This window comes from Pholis gunnellus (genome assembly GCF_910591455.1).
Source record: "Pholis gunnellus genome assembly, chromosome: 4".
Taxonomy (NCBI): domain Eukaryota; kingdom Metazoa; phylum Chordata; class Actinopteri; order Perciformes; family Pholidae; genus Pholis; species Pholis gunnellus.
In genome coordinates, this window is record NC_136530.1 from 6,573,477 (window position 1) to 6,595,451 (window position 21,975).

Sequence of the window (21,975 nt, forward strand, 5' to 3'; positions counted from 1 at the left end):
TTTAACTTCAGGTCGCCAACGTGGACAGAAGCAAGGAAACTATAAAAGGAGGAGGAGGAGGAGGAGGAGGAGGACAGGAAGAGACACGATGTCAACACAGGCAGACCCAGCGAACATCGGCAAAGTGCTCGGTTTTCTTCGAGAGTGGGACCGTGGTGACAGGAGGGTCCGCAGCCGCATGTTGAACACCTTCCTGACTCAAAACACAGGGAAGACGTTTTATGAGCTGGAGCTGGAGTTTGCTCAGGTGGCCAGCCTCTTTCTGGCTCGACTCACCACCTGGATGAGACTCACGTATCCTTTGTATGGTTCCTGCATAAGAGCAGAAGGCCTATAGAAACAGTATATTTATTATCAGTTATTAAACATGCGTTTTATTGTGTATTTATTCTGAACACTGTGCTTTAGGTTCCGTACACTGTGATTTTAGCTTAATGCATAGTGACAGGGTGAATACGGTAGGGGATCTACTCAGGACTTGTTATATATTAGACTATATATGAATCATCTTTTTCATTTATTTTGACTGAAATCAAATCGTATGTAAGTACATTTAAAGTTTCCAGCCCTGTAGGGAGTGGGCTTTTCTTCTGCTTCCTGTGCTGGATCGACTCTGAACTGAGATTTAGTCCTCAAGACAAAATTCAGATACATGTTTGGAACGTTCTTGGGAATGCAACTTAAAGCGATTGGGATTTTCCTCTCTGCGTCATGCCAGTAAGTGGAATGAAACGCTGCATGATAATCTGACATAGGACTGTATATGTGACTCATCATGCAGTTTTTTTTTGTCTTTGACCCACTTTTCTCATGTTCCTCAGTGATCAGTACCTGATGGAGTTCCTGGAGGATGGAGGTGTTCTCACTCTCCTGGACATCTTGGGCCACTCTCAGAGCAAAGAGGAGGAGAAGACAGAGGCCCTTCGTCTTCTGATCACCGTTTCAAACGCTGGTCGCAAGTACAAAGAGATCATCTGTGAAAGCCATGGTAAAAAAAAGCTTTTACACTTCCTTTTTATTGCATTTTCTTATTCACATAACAAAGTTATTAACAACAAAAATACATAAACAAAGGAATAAAATAACATTACTGTGTGGGTTTTCAGATTTTATGCTTACAGTCGCAATCTTATATCTTTATTTCCCCTTACATGTTCGTACATTTTAAGGAGTTTTCCTGGAAACAAACTTCTCGGTACCGCAGTCGCTGTTTGTTTTTTTAGCATGTCTGACATGTCTATATATATTTTTCATGTCTATATAATATTTTTCCATTAACCATTTGGATGATCAGTGCAGCACTATGCGAGCCATGGCAGTTTTGCCCTCTCTATTTGGTTACATTCTTGCAGGTGTGAAAGCCATAGCAGAGTGCCTGGCTAAGTCAAACACAGATGAAACCCAAGAGACAGCCTGGGCCCTCCTGGAGTCCCTCTCCCATGGAAACCCCAAATATCAAAACCAAATCTACAAAGGTCTGATTGCTCTCATGACTTGTACCTCCCCTAAGGCCCAGCAGCTGGCCCTGCACACCGTACACACTGTCCAGGTACAGACCAAGCCATTTATCAATGCAAACATGTGTTTTCATCGTTCTCAGAGCATGCATGTGCCCTCAAACTTTGCTCTTTCACACAATGGATCTTTTGGCAAAAATGTGAAATAGTTCTCCCACTATCCTCTCTCACAGTCCAAAATGAAAACAGCCCATCACAGCATTGTGGCACCTCTGCTGAATATGCTCAGGTCCCTGCACCTGGAGGTTCAGGATGGAGGTATGCTGAGAAAATGTGGTAAACCTTTACTGTGGCTGATGATTTTTAAGGGGGGGGGGGGGGGGGGGGGGGGGGGGGGGGGTTGTATGCTGTAACTTGCTTTAAAATGACAAATAACACCACCAGCCATTGTGCCATTGGCTATCCTGTCGTAAATAACCACCTTTTAATATCTTGTCGAACACTCTTCTCTCCCTTTGCACGTCTCTGGCAGCTATAAATCTGATCTTAGACCTGAGGGGTCATGATGTGAGGCCGCTGCTGCTCAATGGACTGGTGCTTCTGCTGAGGCCCACAAAAGAAGAAGTGCAGCACCACATGCATATGAGAGGTGATACTTTAGTCTATACGTGTGTTGTTTTTCTAAAAATGTAGTATTTTAATATCCTTTTTGAACACCCAAGTTATGCTTATATTCCTGCAATTTATGAATAAAATATGTAATTTTCCACCAACCCAAAACCCACCTATTAGCATTTAGTCCATTTTTGATATGATGTCACCACATTTGTCACATTAACAAGAAAACATAACATAGTTAGTTGATTCATACAATCCCATCAGAATCTGAGAGGATCAAGATGACTGGATCTCTGCCTGAGTTCGTACAACAAGCTGCTGCAGCTAAAACTATACGGTATGTCGTAGTCGTCCATTATAACTATACATGTAATGAATGTTTTATTACAAAGAAGAAAGAAGAAAATGTAATGTTTTTATCACGTGATATTTAAAGATATATATTGAATTAATATTGCTTTAATGATCTCGGTGTACTAGTATTTTAGCAGTTGCCATACAGTAAGGATATCTTTTTATGGTGTTGAATGTGTTGAAGCTTGCTGGCCAAAGACAGTCAGGAGGTTTCTCATGAGCTCCTTTCTCTCGGAGTGATCCAACATCTTCTGTACGCTATGGGAAACAGAGAACACGCTGACGCCCAAATACAAGCCAGTCTGGCCTTGAAGGTAGGCCTACATACATATGCTTTCAGACACTGTACATCCACACACACGCACACTTTCATACATACTTTCATCTCTGCCCAGCACTTTGTCCGCTCATACCCGGTTATTGAGGAACATGTACAGAGAGGCATCGGCAGCACACTGTTTGCAGCCTTTATGGTAAGCTTTAATAACTTACTCAATGATATGATAGCATCAATGTGAAAGCATCTAGAAGGCTCTACTAACGGATTTAATCCTCGTCTTTCTACAGCACCAAGCTGACACTTTGTACATGAATATGGATGAAATTCAAGCAGAAGTCCTGCTCACGAACAAGGTTAACATAACTGAAGGTAATGACTGTTATTTGTTCATATTAAGGCTGGTCAGACAGGGTTTTATTTTCATGGGTTACCTGTATTATGTGAGAATAATTGTTTGTTTGTTTTTTCTTGTTAATCTTTGAATTCCAGTTTAAGATGGTGACAACTCTGAAGGCTGAAAAGAAGGACAAATCATTTTAATGATGCAAATAAATACGATGTAGTTGGTTTGTTTTTCAAAGACAGTTTACAATTTTTTGATTAGCTGTCTACCTTTTTTTATTTGTGTATTTTTTTTAAAAATGTGATACATTTGGGCTTGAGATGCTGTCTCATTATTAAAAACTGATCTCTATTACTGTCTATATGTCCATTTTAAAGACTAATTACACCAATTATTATAATTATTAATATTTTCCACTTTTTCATGACAATTCACTTTTGTTTATTTGTAATATGCACTAATGAAATAAATGTCTCCTAATCCAGGGTAATGATATTGATAATCAATAACACAACCTCACAGACCGCCTTTACGTAACTTTTATTTCGACCCTCTTACCGGATATTACGTCCTACTCACTTCCGCTGTGTCCTCTCAGCGGATTGGACGAGCAGCGACCGTCTGTCCATGAACGTGGCGGGAGTCAAAATGAATCCGTGAAGTAAACAAGTGCGCTCGTTCGCAGAGAATGAAATAATTCGCTTCATGCAGAGTTTGAAAATGAGCCGGTTGCGTTCAGCGATGCTTAAAGGAAAGAGAGCCGGACTGGAGGTGATAGAATCAGCAAAACCAAAGCGGAAGAGGTCAAAGAGAGCTGTGAAAGAAGGCAGGTTGCATGTTTATGTTATTTAACTAAACCATTTTGGGTAACGTTAGCTAATCTATCCACTTTAATATGTTCTCAAATATGAACCAGTACGATGCATGAGATTTATGTAAGAACTCATTTTACTTTTGAACCCTCAGATTAAATTTGCACACATCACACATTTCTGCATTTTATTTTGAAACTGTGTCAGAAAGGTTTTCTATTACGTAATGCGGTGTGCAGCTTCAGAAATGATCACGTTCATCCTGTGGAGTATGATGTGACATTTTACGCACTTTTGCAGGGAATACATTCTGATGTATTTTTAAATGATCTCTGACTTATTAAGCAGTTGTGAAAAATGACATGTCAAATGGTGTCATAATCACCTAATCTTTTGATGTTCTCATGTTGTTCTATTGCTTTAACATCAGTGGAATTTGCCTTATAAAAAGTACGTTTAGTTTGATTGAGAATGATGTTTTTGGATCTCCAGAAGAAACCACAAGTGCCTCCTCACCGTCGCCCACATACCACACCTTCCATGCTCCTGCTGATGTGCTGCTGCTGCGCTCTCAGCTCCTCAGCTGGTACGACAAGGAGAAGAGGGAGCTGCCATGGAGGACTCTGGTAAAGAAGAGAAACATTTCTTCCACCGGTTTTGACAAGAAAGTTTGTCTTTTTTTAATACCCGTATTCGGTTGTTAGAGACCGATTTTAATGATGTATCAGTATGAAAGTACAGGAGGTGTTGTAGAGAGTTTGCTTCAGAGATGTGGTTACTACAGCGTACATGAAACCCACTCTTTTATTTGACAATGATGATTTATCGCTGAGGTTTCCATCACACCTAATTTCATGGTTTCATTAGTTGTTTTTTAATCTCATCACTATACAAATCCTAAAAGTAAAACAACAAACAGGGATTACATAGTCACAGTAAATTAAACTAATATATATGTTCTTAAAGATGACATCTGACAGTATTTGACTGTTTCAGTTGAAATATAATATGATGTCCTATTAAAGGGATAGTTCAGATTTTTGAAGTGGGGTTGTATGAGGTACTTATGTATAGTCAGTGTATTAACTACTGTAGACGGTCGGCACACAGACAGGAGTACCAGCCCAGGAGCAAAGCAATGTACTGCTGTGGACGAGTGGCAGCAGCAAATTGTATTCCAGCCACCTTATATCCATCTATGCTCTCTTCAAAGCAACCAGACTGCTGCCTCAATCGGTTATTTTGTTTCTGTTATTGTGTGACTCTGAACTAATCCTTCACATCAACACAAACAAACTAACCGATTGAGGCAACGGAAGACCAGCAACTTCGGTGTTCTGCGAATTAAAATGACTGTTTTTGTCGAAGGAGTCTTGTGGCTATAAAGTGAGCATAGTGCTGTCGTCTGACGGCGACGTAAAGGGTAAAAAAAACTTAAACTGAAATGATTCTTTTAGGCGGGCCTTTCTTTTGGGTGGCTAAAATACATTTAGCTGCTGCCCCCCCGTCCACAGCAGTGTATTGCTTTGCTCCCGTGCTGGTATTCCTGTATTTCAGTCTGTTTTCTCAAACTAGGGGGATGTGCAAAACAACGCTGAGTTCTGTAACTGTCTGGCTCCTTGTGCTTCTTTTACAGGCTGTGACAGAGCCAGACCTCAACATCAGGACATATGCAGGTAAGAAGATGGTTTCTTGTCAAAATGACACATATTCAACAGCTGACAACATTCCTTATAAGACAGTTTTCTCTCTTTTTTTCTTTAGTCTGGGTTTCAGAAATCATGCTGCAGCAGACCCAAGTTGCCACAGTAATAGCCTATTACAACAAATGGATGAAGGTACGTGTGTTTGTTCATGACACTGACTGGAGTCCTCGTGATACATTAACTTTACATTTCTTTCATTTTGTGTCATTTAAACCTCTCTCTTCCCTTGTGTCCCAGCGGTGGCCCACGCTGCAGGATCTTGCTGCCGCGACGCTGGAGGTGATGACTAAAGGAGCGGTCCCTGAAGATGATGGTGATTTTAAAAAATAGTATTGATTTCAAACCTAATTTATTGATTTCATTCATGTGTAGGAAGTGAACCAGATGTGGGCGGGTCTTGGCTACTACTCCAGAGGGAAAAGACTGCATGAAGGGGCTCAAAAGGTTTGTGTTGTATTCAGTAAATCTGCTCTGGCCGACTTTGAATTGTGTTTTAATAATGACTTGGTGTGGCTTCATCTCAAGAACGCTTATGTAGTCCGTTGACCAACATTGTGAAATATGGGAGCAGGTTAGTCGATTGTCTCACTTGTGTGTTGTAGGTGGTGTCGGAGCTTCAGGGACAGATGCCTCGCACAGTGGACAGCCTGCTGAAACAGCTGCCTGGAGTGGGACGCTACACAGCCGCAGCTGTGGGCTCCATTGCTCTTGGTCAGGTGTGTTTCTACGGACCAGAGGCAAAAACCTCTTCGGCCACACTTGATAGCTTTGCTGCCTCGTTTGTGACTGAAAAGATCTCTTGTTGCGTAGGTTACTGGAGCGGTGGATGGCAATGTGATTCGGGTGCTGTGTCGCCTGAGGGCCATCGGAGCTGACAGCACAAGTCCTGCAGTAACAGAGGCTCTTTGGTGAGATCCAACTTCTTATCATCAGGGATTTTGATCTCAGCTCCCACGTTAACCTCTATGAATGTTACTGTGATGTTGTTGATTTTTCTTGTTTTTTTTTAGCTCTACATCAAACATCCATGTCTGTCCCGACACTCAAACACACCTCTGCACTGGTGAATTATGAACTCTGCTTACAGTTTTCCTTGGCTTTTATAAACAGACTGTGATCAGTGGTGTCCTGTTCAAAGTCTGTCTGGTAAGGACAGCTTTGTTTAGTCTACACGGAATGATTCATGTGTGTGTTGTCTCCGATGATTCCAGGCAACAGTTCAAAGATTTTATTAGCTTGAAGATATTTAGATGTAAAAAAACAAAAACAAAATCCTGTTCCAAAAACTGATGATTATTCCTCAAAAATATAAAACAGAAAACTGGATTTGAGACGAGTTAAATTATGATCTTTGAAAATTAATGTCAGCTTTTTATGTGATCAATGCGCAGGAAAAAAAACCCATATTTAAAACCCAAGTCAGTATTTGTAAATTGTATTAAAGTGATTTTGAAGTTTCAACAACAAAGTCTTCATTCAATCAGGAGGGATGAATTGCTAAATATATATATGCTGTGATTCCAGCTTTTTAATGTTTTATTTTGTCTCCTTCCTCTCTTTCAGGAGTCAAGCCAATACACTGGTGGACCCTGAGAGACCCGGGGACTTCAACCAAGCCATGATGGAGCTGGGAGCACGAGTCTGTACCCCCAAAGCACCACTGTGCAGCCAGTGTCCCGTACACTCGCACTGCCACTCCTTTCGCAAGGTAAAAGGATCCCATGTGCTAAACTAATGCTAGTAAGTAAATGCTTATGCTTTGCATCGGAAATGCAGAAGTGCTCAAATAGATTATTAATGCTTTGAATCAGAGTGAAAAGTTTGTGATTTGTCCACATGATGTTGATACAGTGTGTGAATGTGCAGGTTCGTGTTAAACAAGAGAAAAACTCCTGGAAGCTCTTGGGGAAGCTGGACAGGAAGCCGTCCACCCTGCCCGACATAGAAGACTGTAGTAAGTATCCTGAGCTCTCTTCTCTCCCCTCGGAGCTCACGATGTTATATCAAAGTACTTTCTCTTCTCCCTCAGTGAACAGCGACACATGTCCGCTGTGTCCCTCGGAGCCCTGGGACGACGACTTGGGTGTTCAGAACTTCCCCAGAAAGCCGGCAAAGAAGCCGCCTCGCGTGGAGCGAACTCTGACCTGTGTGGTGGTCAGACCTGGAGAGGACGGAGAGGACGAGTACCTGCTCACACAGAGGCCAAACAAAGGTCTGCGCCCGCAGCGTGTCCCACCACTGGCGGGGGAATCTGTTCGTCGACATTTGGCTGCAGAATGAAGTCGTCTCTAGCCCGATCATCGGATTGAATTGCTGTTTTGTTTTAATTTTACTATTTGAATCGCTGAGAAATTGGTGGATGTGAGCAGCAAACCATAGTTCAGATTGATAATCCAAATACAGTGTGATCAACAAATACATTCTGATGTATTATTATAGGTTAAGATAAGACTTTATTGATCCCCAGGGGGGGACATTCACAAGCTACCCAGCAGTATACAAAGTGGTGAAATGAGATTGTGTCCTTTTTATTAAACAGCCTGTGTACTGTCAGGTTTGCTGGCAGGCTTGTGGGAGTTTCCGAGTCTTCTGCAGGGGGAGAAGAGCTCCGAGATGAAAGAGAAGAGGGCTCTGTGTGCTCAGATCAGCGGGTTACTGGGAACCCATCTGACAGAAAGCCTCTTCCAGTATGTGGGGGAGGTAAGCTTGACGTCCACCGCCTATCTATCATGCACACTTTAATATGCGAATAGCCTCTTTCTGCACTGATGGATTGTGTGTCTGCAGGTGGTTCACATCTTTTCCCACATCCACCAGACGTACGTGGTTCACAGTGTGCGCTTGAAGGACGCCGACGCACAAACACCGACTGAAAACGCTCAGTGGCTCACCGGCTCCGCTCTTCAGAAAGCCGCCGTGTCCACAGGAGTGAAAAAGGTATTTCTGTTGTTTACACAGCGGGTGTGTGAAGCCCTGCTGGGTACCTGAGGTTAGCAGTACCTGCAGCACCGAGAGTCCACCGAAAGCAATGAACTTGACTTAATGTATTTGTGGTGTGTAGAGACACTTGTATAGCTCCCTCGTGTCACATCACAGGATTTCAGTGCCTTTTAAGTTCAAGTTTCTCCTTTTAACGGTTTTAAAAGTGCTACTTTCTTCCCTTTTTACTCTGAGTTTCAGAGAATGTGAAGGACAGTTGAGTTTGATTCAGAAAGTCGTGACAGCAGCAGCAGTGAGTGAGCGTCCACATCTGCTCATGTGTAGCCTGAATGAATGAGATCGATGTGTTGATTCTCCTGCAGATCGTGAAGCTTTGTGACTCTGTGGACAGTCAAAAGGAGCAAACCTCCACGGTAAGTGAACCTCTGTTTGTTTGTTTGTGTGTGTGTGCATATGTATCTTATTCTATAATCCTATATTAATAGCAGATTCCACCTTTTATCCGTTGTCTCTCTTAGGGTGGGAAAAGGCAGAAGCACACCGGCACAAAGAATAACAAGAATCAACAGACCTCAAAAAAACCCAAACTGAGTGCAGCGAGCAGCAGACAGCTCTCCCTCAGCGCCTTCTTCAACTCCGTTAAACAGGAATCTTGATGGTATTGTGTGTTTGAAAGTCCTTCATGATGTTTCCTCAATGTGCCTCATTGTCAAAATATCAGCCCTATGTTGCCACAATGAGGAATTGTTGTGCTATCATGGCCCCACCACGGGTAATTAGATACAAAATGCCACCAATTTATTTTAACATCTGTTTTTTTTAATATGTATATGTATATGCTCCTCCGACGTTCCTGTAAGGACTTTGAGTGAATCAGCTGTCTAATTAGATTTCTAGTGACCTCATTGTTGATGTTTTTATCACTATATTATGACTACATCTTTTACAAGCAGTTTGTAAGATACTTGTTTAATAAAAAGAAATGTTTTTATTTCCGCAGCAAGAATTGAATGTTATTGGACAAAACGTGTAGAGAATGTAACTTTGGATAATAAAGCCCAGACACAATAAGACAAACACCAGGTTTCACGTGTAAACTGCTGTTCATCCTCCAATCAAGATGGATTATGTTGTTATTATGGTACGATGGCGGGAAACAGCGCCCTCTGCCGTTCTGAGCATGTAACAACCAACTGATCCTATCACAAAAAAACATGAATGCCAATGGCGACGACGAAATAGGTAGCGATTCTTATCTGGTCGGTAGTTACTCAACTGTCTTTTGACAGTTAGACGGGACATAACACCGCAATACCTTTTGTGCAGTGAATTAGTTTTGTCTACTTGGGTTTCGTGCATCACCAGCAGAGTTTCTGGTGCAGCTGGTTGCTCCAGTCTGACCTCATTCATTCTTTGCAGATGGTCCGGATTTGCCTGCAGCACGTTCTGAAAGTTGAACTTTGCTAATACTTATTTTCCAGATTACGTAAGTGTCCAAAGGTTCTCCAGCGTGGTCACTGAAGTTTACCGTTGAAACACCGTTTGCAAGGTGTGCATCACTGAGTAGATTGTTGATGTTGAATACTACAGACTTCAGTGTTTTTCTTCTTTCGATTATTAACTTTCTTAACGTTTCAAGATGGACTCTGCGTGGCAAAGCGTCCTCTCTGTGCACCAGAGGATAGTGGACAATGGAGGTAGGATGATGATGTTTCCTAAATAAACAGTTAATTTCGCTTTAGTTTGCAGTGAACTTGAATCATTTATTTAATGTATAGAAGAGATTCCCAATATAAAGAACAAGCCTGTTTGTGTGTGTTTGTGTGTGTGTGTGTGTGTGTGTGTGGGAGCTAGAGATGTGATGCCCAGCTTGTCTTCACAATGACTGCTTTGTGGCTGGTGACGTGATAAGTCACCATGCCACTTTTTAAATGATAGGGGAGGACTCTTTCATTGTCCTGCAAAACCTGCTTTTTTCCTCTCAAACCGTAAAACGTTTTTTTCCTTCTTACATTCGCAAAACTGTACACATAGGTCACCTGAGCTAAACCGGAACAAAACAAACTACAAAAATACTTTGCAATTCCTGTGCAGACTAAGCGAAACAACAAGTGTTGTAAATCAGTGCTGAAAGTTTTGGGACACCCAGGCAGCTCTTATCATTAATAATTCTAGCCAGAGGTGTGTCCTGTAATATGTTTAATTCATTTGTGAAGAGTCCCTGACTCAAAGCTCTGTAATGTTGCAGACAAGAGGACGGACCCATGGCTGCTGGTCTACTCCCCCGTCCCAGTGGGACTCATCTTCCTGGTGTACCTCTGTGTGGTCTGGGCCGGCCCTCGTCTGATGAAACACAGAGAACCCTTTGACCTCAAAGTCTTTCTCATTGTTTACAACTTCGCCATGGTCGGCCTGTCGGCCTATATGTGCTATGAGGTGCGTTTGTGCTGCTGTTTGTTCTGTTTTCATGAAGGAAGCAGATCAATCATGAGCGCAGTGATGATTCCTCTGCTGCTGTTTCCTCTCAGGAATTTCTGTTTTATGATGTAAACGGTTATGTTGGTGGTGTTTTCTTTTTCATGAAGTAATTGTATGAATATTCACCAGTTCGTGGTCACATCCTGGCTCTCGAACTACAGCTTCCTCTGTCAGCCTGTAGATTACAGCACCAGCCCGCTGGCATTGAGGGTAAGCAGGTGTCTTTAATGTGTTTGTGCAGAACGTTTGTCTTTCACAAGCTACAAGTGGAACATAATTAACATTAAAATCAACCTACTCAGAGTGAATATGTAAAACTCGCATTTCTACATTGTTTCCTTTCCTCCAGATGGCCAAAGTCTGCTGGTGGTTCTTCTTCTCGAAGGTCATAGAGCTCGCTGACACGGTGCGTATTCGTTCAAATATTCGGTGAAATTCAAAGTATGCAGAGTTGAAACTGTAGCAGCTTCCTCTTCTCCTATCTATGCCCAGATCTTCTTCATCCTGAGGAAGAAGAACAGCCAGCTGACTTTCCTTCACATTTACCACCACGGCACCATGATCTTCAACTGGTGGGCGGGAGTCAAATACGTTGCCGGTGGACAGTGTAAGTCAACTAATCCAGTCATGATGATATCATGAGCTTGTGGCAGGATATTGTTGCAGAAAGGAGAAGTCTGGTGATGTTCAGTATGTTTCTTATTGTCCACAAACCCCACGAAAAGACCAAAATTAGAGAATGTTTTGTCTGTTTTATATCTTATTTTTCTGGTCCATTGACTTCCACTGTTTTATGTATGTGTATGTTCCTACATAGATATTGTAGTTTATTTCATAGACTGCTGCGGTAAATGTTCTGTCGCACTTAATCCAAAGAGCATTCATTCTAACTGAAGACGTCATTTTTTAAAAACAGATCACCAATACATAGTTTCACTGAAGAAAAATGAATAAGGCTATGTAATATATTAAAAACGGAAAGGCACTTTAGTTTTTAGCAAATGTTACTTAAGGGATCGGGTGAGGGATTAGAAACAGCTCGAGTGAGAGACGAGTGTTTTTTGCACGATTGTATGATGAACTTTAAACCAAAGCACACGTGCTAATTGGAATAAAAACTGAAAAAAAGTGACTCCTGCAACAAAACAGCTGACTCAAACTTATTTTGGTTGTAAAAATGGGCAAAAAAAGAACAAAACTAAGGAGCTGATCAAAGTAACTTCTCTGCCATTCAGTACGTTTATTAATTCTCCATCGTCTTAGTGATCAAATGCTATCTGGTCCACTGCTTAGATGTTGTGTTCATGAACACAAATAAAATGAGCTTAATTACACTCTTTAATGTGACTGAAATGCTCTAAAGCTAAACTGTAAAAATAACATTGTACTGTTTATCCGCTGCCTCGTTTACCACTTATTATATTTAATCTTTCACTATCAGGACTTGAATTATCATTTCTCTTCATGTTTGAAGCGTTTTACTGACTTTCACAAATCATTGAAAAAGCCCATTTCTCAATGCCGCTCTGTTTTTACAATTCTCTGTTTACGTCCTGCAGCGTTTTTCATCGGCCTGGTCAACACCTTCGTTCACATTGTGATGTATTCGTACTACGGCCTGGCTGCCATCGGCCCTCACATGCAGAAGTACCTGTGGTGGAAGAGATACCTCACCTCTCTGCAGCTGGTGAGTGGGGCTCCTGCTCTGTATCAGGAAGAACTGTGACTGTTCTTACAATATGTTTGTGAAGTCAACTGATCTAATCTTTTCCCTGAATGCCTCTCCAGCTGCAGTTCCTGCTGTTCCTCTTTCACACCGGCTACAACCTGTTCACAGAGTGCGACTACCCCGACTCCATGAACACGGTGGTGTTTAGTTACTGCGTCACCCTCATCGTCCTCTTCAGCAACTTCTATTATCAGAGCTACCTCAACAAGAAGAAGCAGAAATAAGATGCAGTGGTGAGGCGTCGCACACGAACACAATGAGGCTTTATGAGAGGAGCTGACTGAATGAAGCGTTGTGTCTGCTGTGTCTGCAGTACTCACTAGTGTCCACTAGGGGGAAAAACATGTCCACAGTCTGTACTTTTTTTCTCTTGGTGCTCATTAAGGGACATAATACAGCTTTAAAGTCAAACTTAAACATTTCATAATTGCAACTAATGTGTGTAATGTGAATACTCTGCGTTTCTTGCATATTATGTCAACAAGACTAGTTTGAAACCTAGTATGTGTCTAGACCGTGTAAGTGTGAAATTGTGGCATAATTGTTCCAGCGAAGGCGTCTATTATGTGAATTCCTGAGTAATGAATGGTCGTCTGCAGTTTTCTGTAGTGACTCCAGTAATATTTGTTCTTAAAATGTAGTGACGCTAGGTTTAAGTCAAATAATTGCCCAGGGCTTTATATGAATAAATTCAACAATATAATCATGATATTTTTAACAATTAGTTCTGGATTACTAATCTAGTGTTACTGTTATATTTCAGTCGCCATCGACAGTGGACGGGCCTTTTTTGACGTACTTTGTCAGACGGACCAGATGACAGTTATGAACATGCCGTCCTCCGCCTCAGATGTTTGTCTCACGAAAAACATAGCAAGATAACTTACCTGCTCCAGCTTCCAGACCCTGGCCGATACGTTTACTACCAGATTATTTACAGCGGATGTCCCCTCTGCTCCGATAAACACTCTTACAGTCTGCAGGGGGTGAATCTACCAAGGTGGCATAGGGTGGCAGCTGCCACACCCTAACGTCTCCATGCCAGCCTCTTGCCACCCACGTGAACATTTCTATAGATCCGCCCCTGTCTCAGTGCATCCACCTTCACTCTCTCTCTCTCTCTCTCTCTGTTGCTTGACTACACACTCACTACACGTGAAGCTATAACACATGCATCAAACTGTGTCAACACCCTGCAAATATAGGATAGGAAACCACGTTAGAAACACATGTACTATACTGGAAAATATAAATGTATACAGAAAAAAACCCCCACACCAATGGCGTTGTTTAAGAGCTCGTTGTCAATTTCTCAAATGAGGCTTTTTGGGTCAAGCTCTGCTGTGTAGAGCAATAACTGCGTATTGAGGAAGTAGATCAGCTGACTGATCGCGGAAACATCGTGGCGCCCTTACAGTTTGAAAGAGCAACGGTCAGTGGTGTAACAGTTATTGCATTACTCAAACCCTCCTCAAGAGGTTCATTTAAAATGCAAAAAACAAGGAAATGCAAACATACTTACTTCCCACTTGCTAAAACAACCGGCACAATTATGTATTGTTTTCTAGACTTCGGTCTGAAATGGATTGAAAGTTTGAGATAATAGAGAAAAAAAATCGTGAAGAGGAAGGTGAGGACATTTAATTTCCCATCAGGAGTTTTATAGTGTTTGAAGTTTAAATATTAACACCGAAGAACCTGCATGTGCACATGATGTGAAACTGAGGTTAGCAGGAGGCCAACCTGCAGCACCAGGAGAGGACAGAAAGCACGTTTTTACAACAGACGTCTACCTTCCCCTTATTTCACTCTGCAGTTTGGAGCTGCAGTTAAAGTTCATTATCTTCTTAAAGTAAGTTTTATTTTAAGAAGATGGGCGGTTGTAGTCGTTGAGTTTGTTCGGAAAGAAGTGAGCGAGTGTGTGTCCACATCAGCTCGTGTGTAGCCTTCATTGAATGAGATCGATGTGTGAACTCTCCAGCAGATTGTGAAGCTTTGTGACTATATGTATATAGATTTCATCTTATTCTATAAGCCTTTATTAATAACAGATTCCACGTTTCATCATTTGTCTCTACTTGTCTCACTTAGGGTGGGAAAAGGCCGAAACCACACCGGCACAAAGAATAACAAGAAACAACAGACCTCAGAAAATAACCAAACTGTGTGACAGCAGACAGCAGACAGCTCTCCCTCGGGGCATTCTTCAAGTCCGTTAAACAGGAATTATGATGGTATTGTGTGTTTGAAAGTCCTTCGTGATGTTTCCTCATGTACATGTGCCATATTGTCGTAGGTCATTGTAGTATCTTGGTCCCATCGCTGGTAATTAAGTACAAAATACAAACAAATTATTTGAATAGTTCATTCATATTAGTGTTATGTTATGTTATTATCAAAGTATATTGCTTTGATGTGCCTTTAGGGACTTTTGTTGAATTAGTGGTGTAGTTTGATTTGTAGTGACCTCATTGTATATAATGGTTTAATCACTACATTGTGACTAGTCTAGACGTTGTACAAGCAGTAAGATTATTGTCATAAGTATTACCACTGTGAAAATGTCATGTTAGTGGGCGAAAAGTCCAGAGAGTGTAACTTTGGATAATAAAGCCCAAATACAAGAAAATCACCAGGTTTCATGCCAGATAATTGAGATGTTTTCTTTGTTTATTATGTAGAAAGTGAACAAAACAATTTTGTATCAAAAGAACATAACATTTTCCACATTACAATGACTAACCAGTATTTAATGTAGTTGTTTTTTGTAATAACTTGGTATGTCATAGGGCCAGTGGTGGAAGTAAAAGTTCTGAATATCTCTTTCACCACTGACCCTGTCACATAATCAAATCATACTTGTTACCATTACGATTAAAAGTCCTGCATTGAAAATGGAACTTAAGTAAAGAATAAAATATACTTCAGTACCAAAAGTAAAAATACTTATTCGGCAGAATGACTCCTTTTAGAATGATATATTTTACATTACTGGATCACATTTATTGATGCATCCATTTATTGTTGCAGCTGCTTCTGGTGGGGCTACTTTCAATGACTTTATTTACTGCTGGGTGGCTTCATCTTTAATAATACTCATAATTCAGTAGTTAATCTGTCTGTCGCTCTCTCATTCATTCATGGACAAGAGGGTGATTTTATTTAATACAAAATATATAGATGATATAACTACTTACATGAAATAATAGAAAATAGAAGCAATAAATGAAAAGTAATGTAATACTGAAAATCGGCCACATTAGTTTGTGCGGGAAACAGCGCCCCCTGCTGTGCTAAACATGTAACAGCCAACTGATTCAGTCAAACGAGAAAAAAAAGAAAAAAAAGAAAAACGCAGTAGTGAAGACAAACAGGAAGTGATTCAAATCAGTTCTCAGTACTTTTTCTCCACTGTCTTTCAAAGTTACTCAGATGGGAGACAACTTGCCATTGTAGCGACCCGCGTGCCGTAGTTGTCAGTTTACTAAGTTTAATTAACTCAATCTGTTTCTGGTGCGGCTGGTCGCTCCGATCGCCCTTCATTCATTCAACGAAGCACGGAAAATCTGGATTTGGGTGCAGCGCGCGCCGCAAGGTGAATTTTGCTAATAGGCTACTTATCTTTGACATATAGTGTTCACTGACGTTTACCGCTAAAACAACGGTTGCGAGGTTTGCGACAGTGAGTAGTTTGTTTATGTTTAAAATGCTTCAGATTTCAGTTTTTTCTTCTTCTTCTTCTTTCGGTCATTTTTAACTTCCTTCATGTTTCCAGATGGCTTCTGCGTGGCAAAGCGTCCTCTCTGTGCACCAGATCTTAGTGGAGAACGGAGGTACGATAATAGTTATTATTCCTATACAGTTCGGTCTAAAGAACAATACTATCTGTGTGTGTGTGTGTGTGGGGGGGGGGGAGTTTGGAGATGCAGATGTGCTCCCCGGCATTGTCTTAACAATGACTGCTTTGTGGCTTGTCACATGTGAAGCCACCATGACACTTTTTAAAAAATGGTATTATCTTGTAACAGTGGTGAAGGAGAGGGAGGAACAGGAGGAGGAGGAGGTGGAGGTGGTGGAGGTGGTGGGTGGCTTTTACTGTTCAGACAAAAAAACAAAAAACCTACCTTTCTTTTTCTTAAATGTATAATTGTTTTATTGTGACTTGGTTTGGATTCACAATGCTACTCACACACACATCACCCCCGCTGAGCTGCAACAAGACAAAACCTGACATTTCCTGTGCAGAGTCGTACAAAGAAATAGAGTGTGGGCACTACAAGGCAGCTCTTGAAACTTGTAATTCTAGGTGTGTCCTGTAATATGTTTAATTCATTTGTGAAGAGTCCCTGACTCAAAGCTCTGTAATGTTGCAGACAAGAGGACGGACCCATGGCTGCTGGTCTACTCCCCCGTCTCCGTGGGACTCATCTTCCTGGTGTACCTCTGTGTGGTCTGGGCCGGCCCTCGTCTGATGAAACACAGAGAACCCTTTGACCTCAAAGTCTTTCTCATTGTTTACAACTTCGCCATGGTCGGCCTGTCGGCCTATATGTGCTATGAGGTGTGTTTGTGCTGCTGTTTGTTCTGTTTTCATGAAGGAAGCAGATCAATCATGAGCTCGGTAGCTTCTGTTTCCTCTCAGGAATTTCTGTTTTATGATGTATGTCATTATGTTGGTGGTGTTTTCTTTTTCATGAAGTAATTGTATGAATATTCACCAGTTCGTGGTCACATCCTGGCTCTCGAACTACAGCTTCCTCTGTCAGCCTGTAGATTACAGCACCAGCCCGCTGGCATTGAGGGTAAGCAGGTGTCTTTGATGTGTTTGTGCAGAACGTTTGTCTTTCACAAGCTACAAGTGGAATGTAATTAACATTAAAATCAACCTACTGACAGAGTGAATATGTAAAACTCACATTTCTACATTGTTTCCTTTCCTCCAGATGGCCAAAGCCTGCTGGTGGTTCTTCTTCTCGAAGGTCATAGAGCTCGCTGACACGGTGCGTATTCGTTCAAATATTTGCCGTATCAGTAAAATTCAAAGTATGCAGAGTTGAAACTGTAACAATATCCTCTCAACGAGCAGATCTTCTTCATCCTGAGGAAGAAGAACAGCCAGCTGACGTACCTTCACATTTACCACCACGGCTTCCTGCTGTTCAACTGGTGGGCGGGAATCAAATATGTGGCCGGCGGACAGTGTAAGTCAACTAATCTAATCTTTAAGCGCTATAACGACGTATAAAAGACAGGATCACGGCCTCGTGAATGGAGGTTATTGCTTCAAAGAGAAGTGTGATGACGAAGATCTAAATGTTTCCCATCAAAAGACCAAACCCATCGATCCATCAACAAGTTGTATCTTATTCCACAGTTGTCCAAAAAACGATTAAATATAAATAAAAGAGCCACACTATTGCAATACTTAGCTACTGTAGTTTATTTTGAATGTGTATTAATCCACAGCTTAAAATAGTCGCTGAAAACAACAGAGCCCTAAAGTTTTAATGTGTTACTCGGGAACAAGTGGACTTTGGATTCAGAGCCACAGACGGGTTAGGAAAGTTGGAAATTATTGAGAGACGCACTTACATCGTGATATTTATTGGCTATAAAAGACAACTAAAGCAGAACACCAGCTATAGGACGACAGCTTGGACTTGTAAAAAAATGCGCTTCAGCATAAACCTGAGTGAGATGTGAGGTTTTTAAGCATGATGGTGTGATTGATGAAATAATCAAAAAGCACACATGCTAATTTAAATAAAAAACAAACAAGAGAGACTGCTGCAACAAAACAACGGACTCCAAAATCGACAAAAAGAACAAAACTGATCAGAAAACGTTTAATTCCAAGTAGAAAGTAATTTTCTTTGTCAGTCTTTAAGCTCGTTTATTCAAATTCTCGTCTTTGTGGCCGAATGCTATCTGGATGTTTCATTAATGCAACTAACAAGAGCTTAAGTACTCCGTCTGATGGGGCTTAAATGTTCTAACGCTAAACTATTCACTAACAAAAAGTCTTGGCACTCTTAATTCCTTTTCGCGTCATTCTCCGGTGCGTTTACTGACTCACAGGTTTAAACTTGCACTAGTTCATACCTAAGTCACTCACTATCAGTACTTGCCCTTTGTAACACTTAATATGAAAATCTTGTTTATGGTGTATTAACGCACTCGTAAGACAATAATCCATTCATAAGGCTTAAGAAAACTCTTAACGCATGTTTACAATCATGCATGTCGACTTGTATCGAGGTTAATCTAGTCTGTGTATATACATAAAGTATGATAGGTTCAGCATTCATGATCTTTTTAATGACGTTCTTTATGATGTTCTACACGATGACTTTTTAGGGCTTTTTATGATTTTTGACATACTATATACTATGGCATTTCTTTTATTAAATACTATACTTTCACTTTTCTATGACGTATAAATACTATGAAGTTTTAAAAAAAATTGTTTTGACATACAATAATACTGCGACATCTTTAATCATTGAATTTTTTTTACATACTATACTATGACTTTTTTACAACATACTTTACGATGACTTAAAATACTATGACTAATTACTTTTTAATAATTTTGTAATAGTTTTTGACAATTTACTGACTTTTCTGACGTAAAATACTTTGCCATTTTTTATTGCCTACTATACTAGAACACTATTGTGACTTTTTTTATGATGTACTATGACCATTTATGACATACTATACAATTACTTTTTTTACGTTTTATCACACTATACTAAGTATTGTATGTCATACTACTGACACTATACTAAGTATTGTATGTCATACTACTGACACTATACTAGTATTGCATGTCATACTACTATCATACTACTGACACTATACGAAGTATTGGATGTCATACTACTATCATTCTACTGACACTATAAAGAGAAAACAAACCAAAAAAAAAAAGATTGCATGTCATACTACTATCATACTACTGACACTATACTAGTATTGCATGTCATACTACTATCATACTACTGACACTATACTAGTATTGCATGTCATACTACTATCATACTACTGACACTATACTAGTATTGCATGTCATGCTACTATCATACTACTGACACTATACTAGTATTGCATGTCATACTACTATCATACTACTGACACTATACTAGTATTGCATGTCATACTACTATCATACTACTGACACTATACTAGTATTGCATGTCATACTACTATCATACTACTGACACTATACTAGTATTGCATGTCATACTACTATCATACTACTGACACTATACTAGTATTGCATGTCATACTACTATCATACTACTGACACTATACTAGTATTGCATGTCATACTACTATCATACTACTGACACTATACTAGTATTGCATGTCATACTACTATCATACTACTGACACTATACTAGTATTGCATGTCATACTACTATCATACTACTGACACTATACTAGTATTGCATGTCATACTACTATCATACTACTGACACTATACTAGTATTGCATGTCATACTACTATCATACTACTGACATACTATATTAAGTATTGCATGTCAGAAAAACAAGTCATGAAATGGTCATAGCATAGTACTTTTCTTTACATACTATTCTGACTTTTTAAACTTTTTGGCATTTATGACATACTATACTATACTATGACTTTTTGATGACGTAGTTATTGACATACTACTATGACGTACTATACCGTGGTATTTTCTATGACATAGAATATTTTGGTTTAATGATTTTTTTTTTACATGCTATACACTGACTTGTATGACATACTATAATATGACTTTTTTTTGACAAACTATACTATATTTGTAATACTATGACATGCAGGCTTTTAATGACTTTTAATCATTCTCATGACATACTATACTCTAAATTGATGATGTTTAGTGACTTTTTAATAATTGCTTTGATATACTGTACAATTACTTTTTGACATACTGACTATTTTTATGACATACCACTCTGACCTTTTAATGATTTTTAACATACTAAAGTATGACATAAGCCATAGTTTAGAATGTCTTCTTAGTAGTTTTATGAAGTCTTATAAATGCATTATAGACCTGACCTTCATATAAAGTTACCTTGTCACACTGAGTGTTTTTTTACACATTCTCTGTTCACGTCCTGCAGCTTTTTTCATCTGCCTGGTCAACACCTTCATTCACCTCGTGATGTATTCGTACTACGGCCTGGCTGCCATCGGCCCTCAGATGCAGAAGTACCTGTGGTGGAAGAGATACCTCACCTCTCTGCAGCTGGTGAGTGGGGCTCCTGCTCTGTACCGGGAGAACTGTGACTGTTCTTACAATATATCAAGTAAACTGATCTGAACTTTTCCTTGAATAACTTTCCAGGTGCAGCTTTTTCTGTTCCTTCTACACTCCGGCTACAACCTGTTCACAGAGTGCGACTTCCCCGACTGGATGAACGCGGCGGTGTTTGGTTACTGCTCAAGCCTCATCGTCCTCTTCAGTAACTTCTATTATCAGAGCTACCTCAACAAGAAGAAGCAGAAATAAGTGTGTGTGTGTGTGTGTGTGCAGTACTCAATAATGTCCACTAGAGGGAACAACATGCCCACAGTGGATCTTGTTCTCTCAGTGCTCATTAAGTGACAGACATGTACAACTAATGTGAACGTTGTGAGTTCTCTCTGCATTTTCTTTGTATTTTATATCAAGTGTCAAATACATGGTTTAAAAAGACATGATCATTCAATTATTTATTTCTTAAATTGAGAAATGACAAACATTCAAATGATTGCTGTAAACAAACTGTACATTTTATACATATAACAATAAAGTAGGTTGTTTTCTCTGCATTATTGCAGAAATTACTGTGTTTACGCCTTCCTCCAGACATAAATCCCCTCAAAAAAACCAACAAAAACATTCCACCGCCAAAACAACACTGCAAAAATGATATATTCTTTTCAACACTTCAGTCTAAAATAGATTGAAACATGTAGATTAGATAGAAAAGAGGGAGGGGTTTAAGTTCCATTCAGGAGTTCTGTTTGAAATGTATATATTAATGTTGAAAAACCTGCATGTGTACATGAGTTCTGAGTTTAAGAAATAAAGTATGGATCTTTGAACGACTTCACTAATAAGAGAAATGGACTTCCGTGTAATTTCATTGCTTCATTTAAAGTGAGTAAAAATGATTCACATGAGAGAAGGGAATGCAACCGTCGAGACTTCCTCATTTATACAGAGTCGTGGGGGAACTACTTTTTATAAATAA

General features: G+C 40.1%; 4 protein-coding genes across 8 annotated transcripts; all 4 read left to right on the forward strand.

Moving 5' to 3' along the window:
- Positions 1–88: 88 nt before the first annotated feature.
- Positions 89–3,360, forward strand: armh1 (armadillo like helical domain containing 1; the record flags this gene model as incomplete). The annotated part of the gene is made up of 11 exons (XM_079158276.1): positions 89–294; positions 649–717; positions 822–988; positions 1,353–1,549; positions 1,691–1,775; positions 1,990–2,106; positions 2,340–2,412; positions 2,614–2,743; positions 2,825–2,902; positions 2,997–3,078; positions 3,199–3,360. The coding sequence occupies 11 exons, from the start codon at positions 89–91 to the stop codon at positions 3,201–3,203; spliced, it is 1,209 nt and encodes a 402-aa protein (XP_079014402.1). The 3' UTR covers positions 3,204–3,360.
- A 1,054-nt stretch (positions 3,361–4,414) lies between these two features.
- Positions 4,415–9,455, forward strand: mutyh (mutY DNA glycosylase). 3 transcript variants are annotated; one of them, XM_079157768.1, is made up of 14 exons: positions 4,415–4,490; positions 5,501–5,540; positions 5,629–5,702; positions 5,808–5,849; positions 5,943–6,014; positions 6,173–6,286; positions 6,381–6,478; positions 7,134–7,278; positions 7,437–7,524; positions 7,600–7,782; positions 8,125–8,270; positions 8,358–8,507; positions 8,873–8,923; positions 9,029–9,455. In XM_079157768.1, exons 3-14 carry the CDS (start codon positions 5,646–5,648, stop codon positions 9,164–9,166), a joined length of 1,284 nt encoding a protein of 427 aa, XP_079013894.1. In that variant the 5' UTR covers positions 4,415–4,490; positions 5,501–5,540; positions 5,629–5,645; the 3' UTR covers positions 9,167–9,455. The 3 variants fall into 3 exon arrangements, with proteins under 3 accessions (XP_079013894.1, XP_079013895.1, XP_079013896.1); XM_079157769.1 differs by having other exon boundaries at positions 8,388–8,507; XM_079157770.1 differs by lacking the exons at positions 8,873–8,923; positions 9,029–9,455 and adding an exon at positions 8,745–8,867.
- A 610-nt stretch (positions 9,456–10,065) lies between these two features.
- elovl8b (ELOVL fatty acid elongase 8b) lies at positions 10,066–14,946 on the forward strand. Its single transcript, XM_079157774.1, has 8 exons — positions 10,066–10,207; positions 10,759–10,946; positions 11,118–11,198; positions 11,338–11,394; positions 11,481–11,595; positions 12,548–12,675; positions 12,777–12,950; positions 14,809–14,946. The coding sequence occupies exons 1-7, from the start codon at positions 10,150–10,152 to the stop codon at positions 12,939–12,941; spliced, it is 792 nt and encodes a 263-aa protein (XP_079013900.1). The 5' UTR covers positions 10,066–10,149; the 3' UTR covers positions 12,942–12,950; positions 14,809–14,946.
- LOC306694771 (very long chain fatty acid elongase 4-like) lies at positions 14,393–21,815 on the forward strand. 3 transcript variants are annotated; one of them, XM_079157771.1, is made up of 8 exons: positions 14,393–14,951; positions 16,493–16,550; positions 17,091–17,278; positions 17,439–17,519; positions 17,661–17,717; positions 17,804–17,918; positions 20,860–20,987; positions 21,084–21,815. In XM_079157771.1, exons 1-8 carry the CDS (start codon positions 14,946–14,948, stop codon positions 21,246–21,248), a joined length of 798 nt encoding a protein of 265 aa, XP_079013897.1. In that variant the 5' UTR covers positions 14,393–14,945; the 3' UTR covers positions 21,249–21,815. The 3 variants fall into 3 exon arrangements, with proteins under 3 accessions (XP_079013897.1, XP_079013899.1, XP_079013898.1); XM_079157773.1 differs by lacking the exon at positions 14,393–14,951 and adding an exon at positions 16,052–16,399 and having other exon boundaries at positions 21,084–21,814; XM_079157772.1 differs by lacking the exon at positions 14,393–14,951 and adding an exon at positions 16,052–16,312 and having other exon boundaries at positions 21,084–21,812.
- The last annotated feature ends 160 nt before the right edge of the window (positions 21,816–21,975 follow it).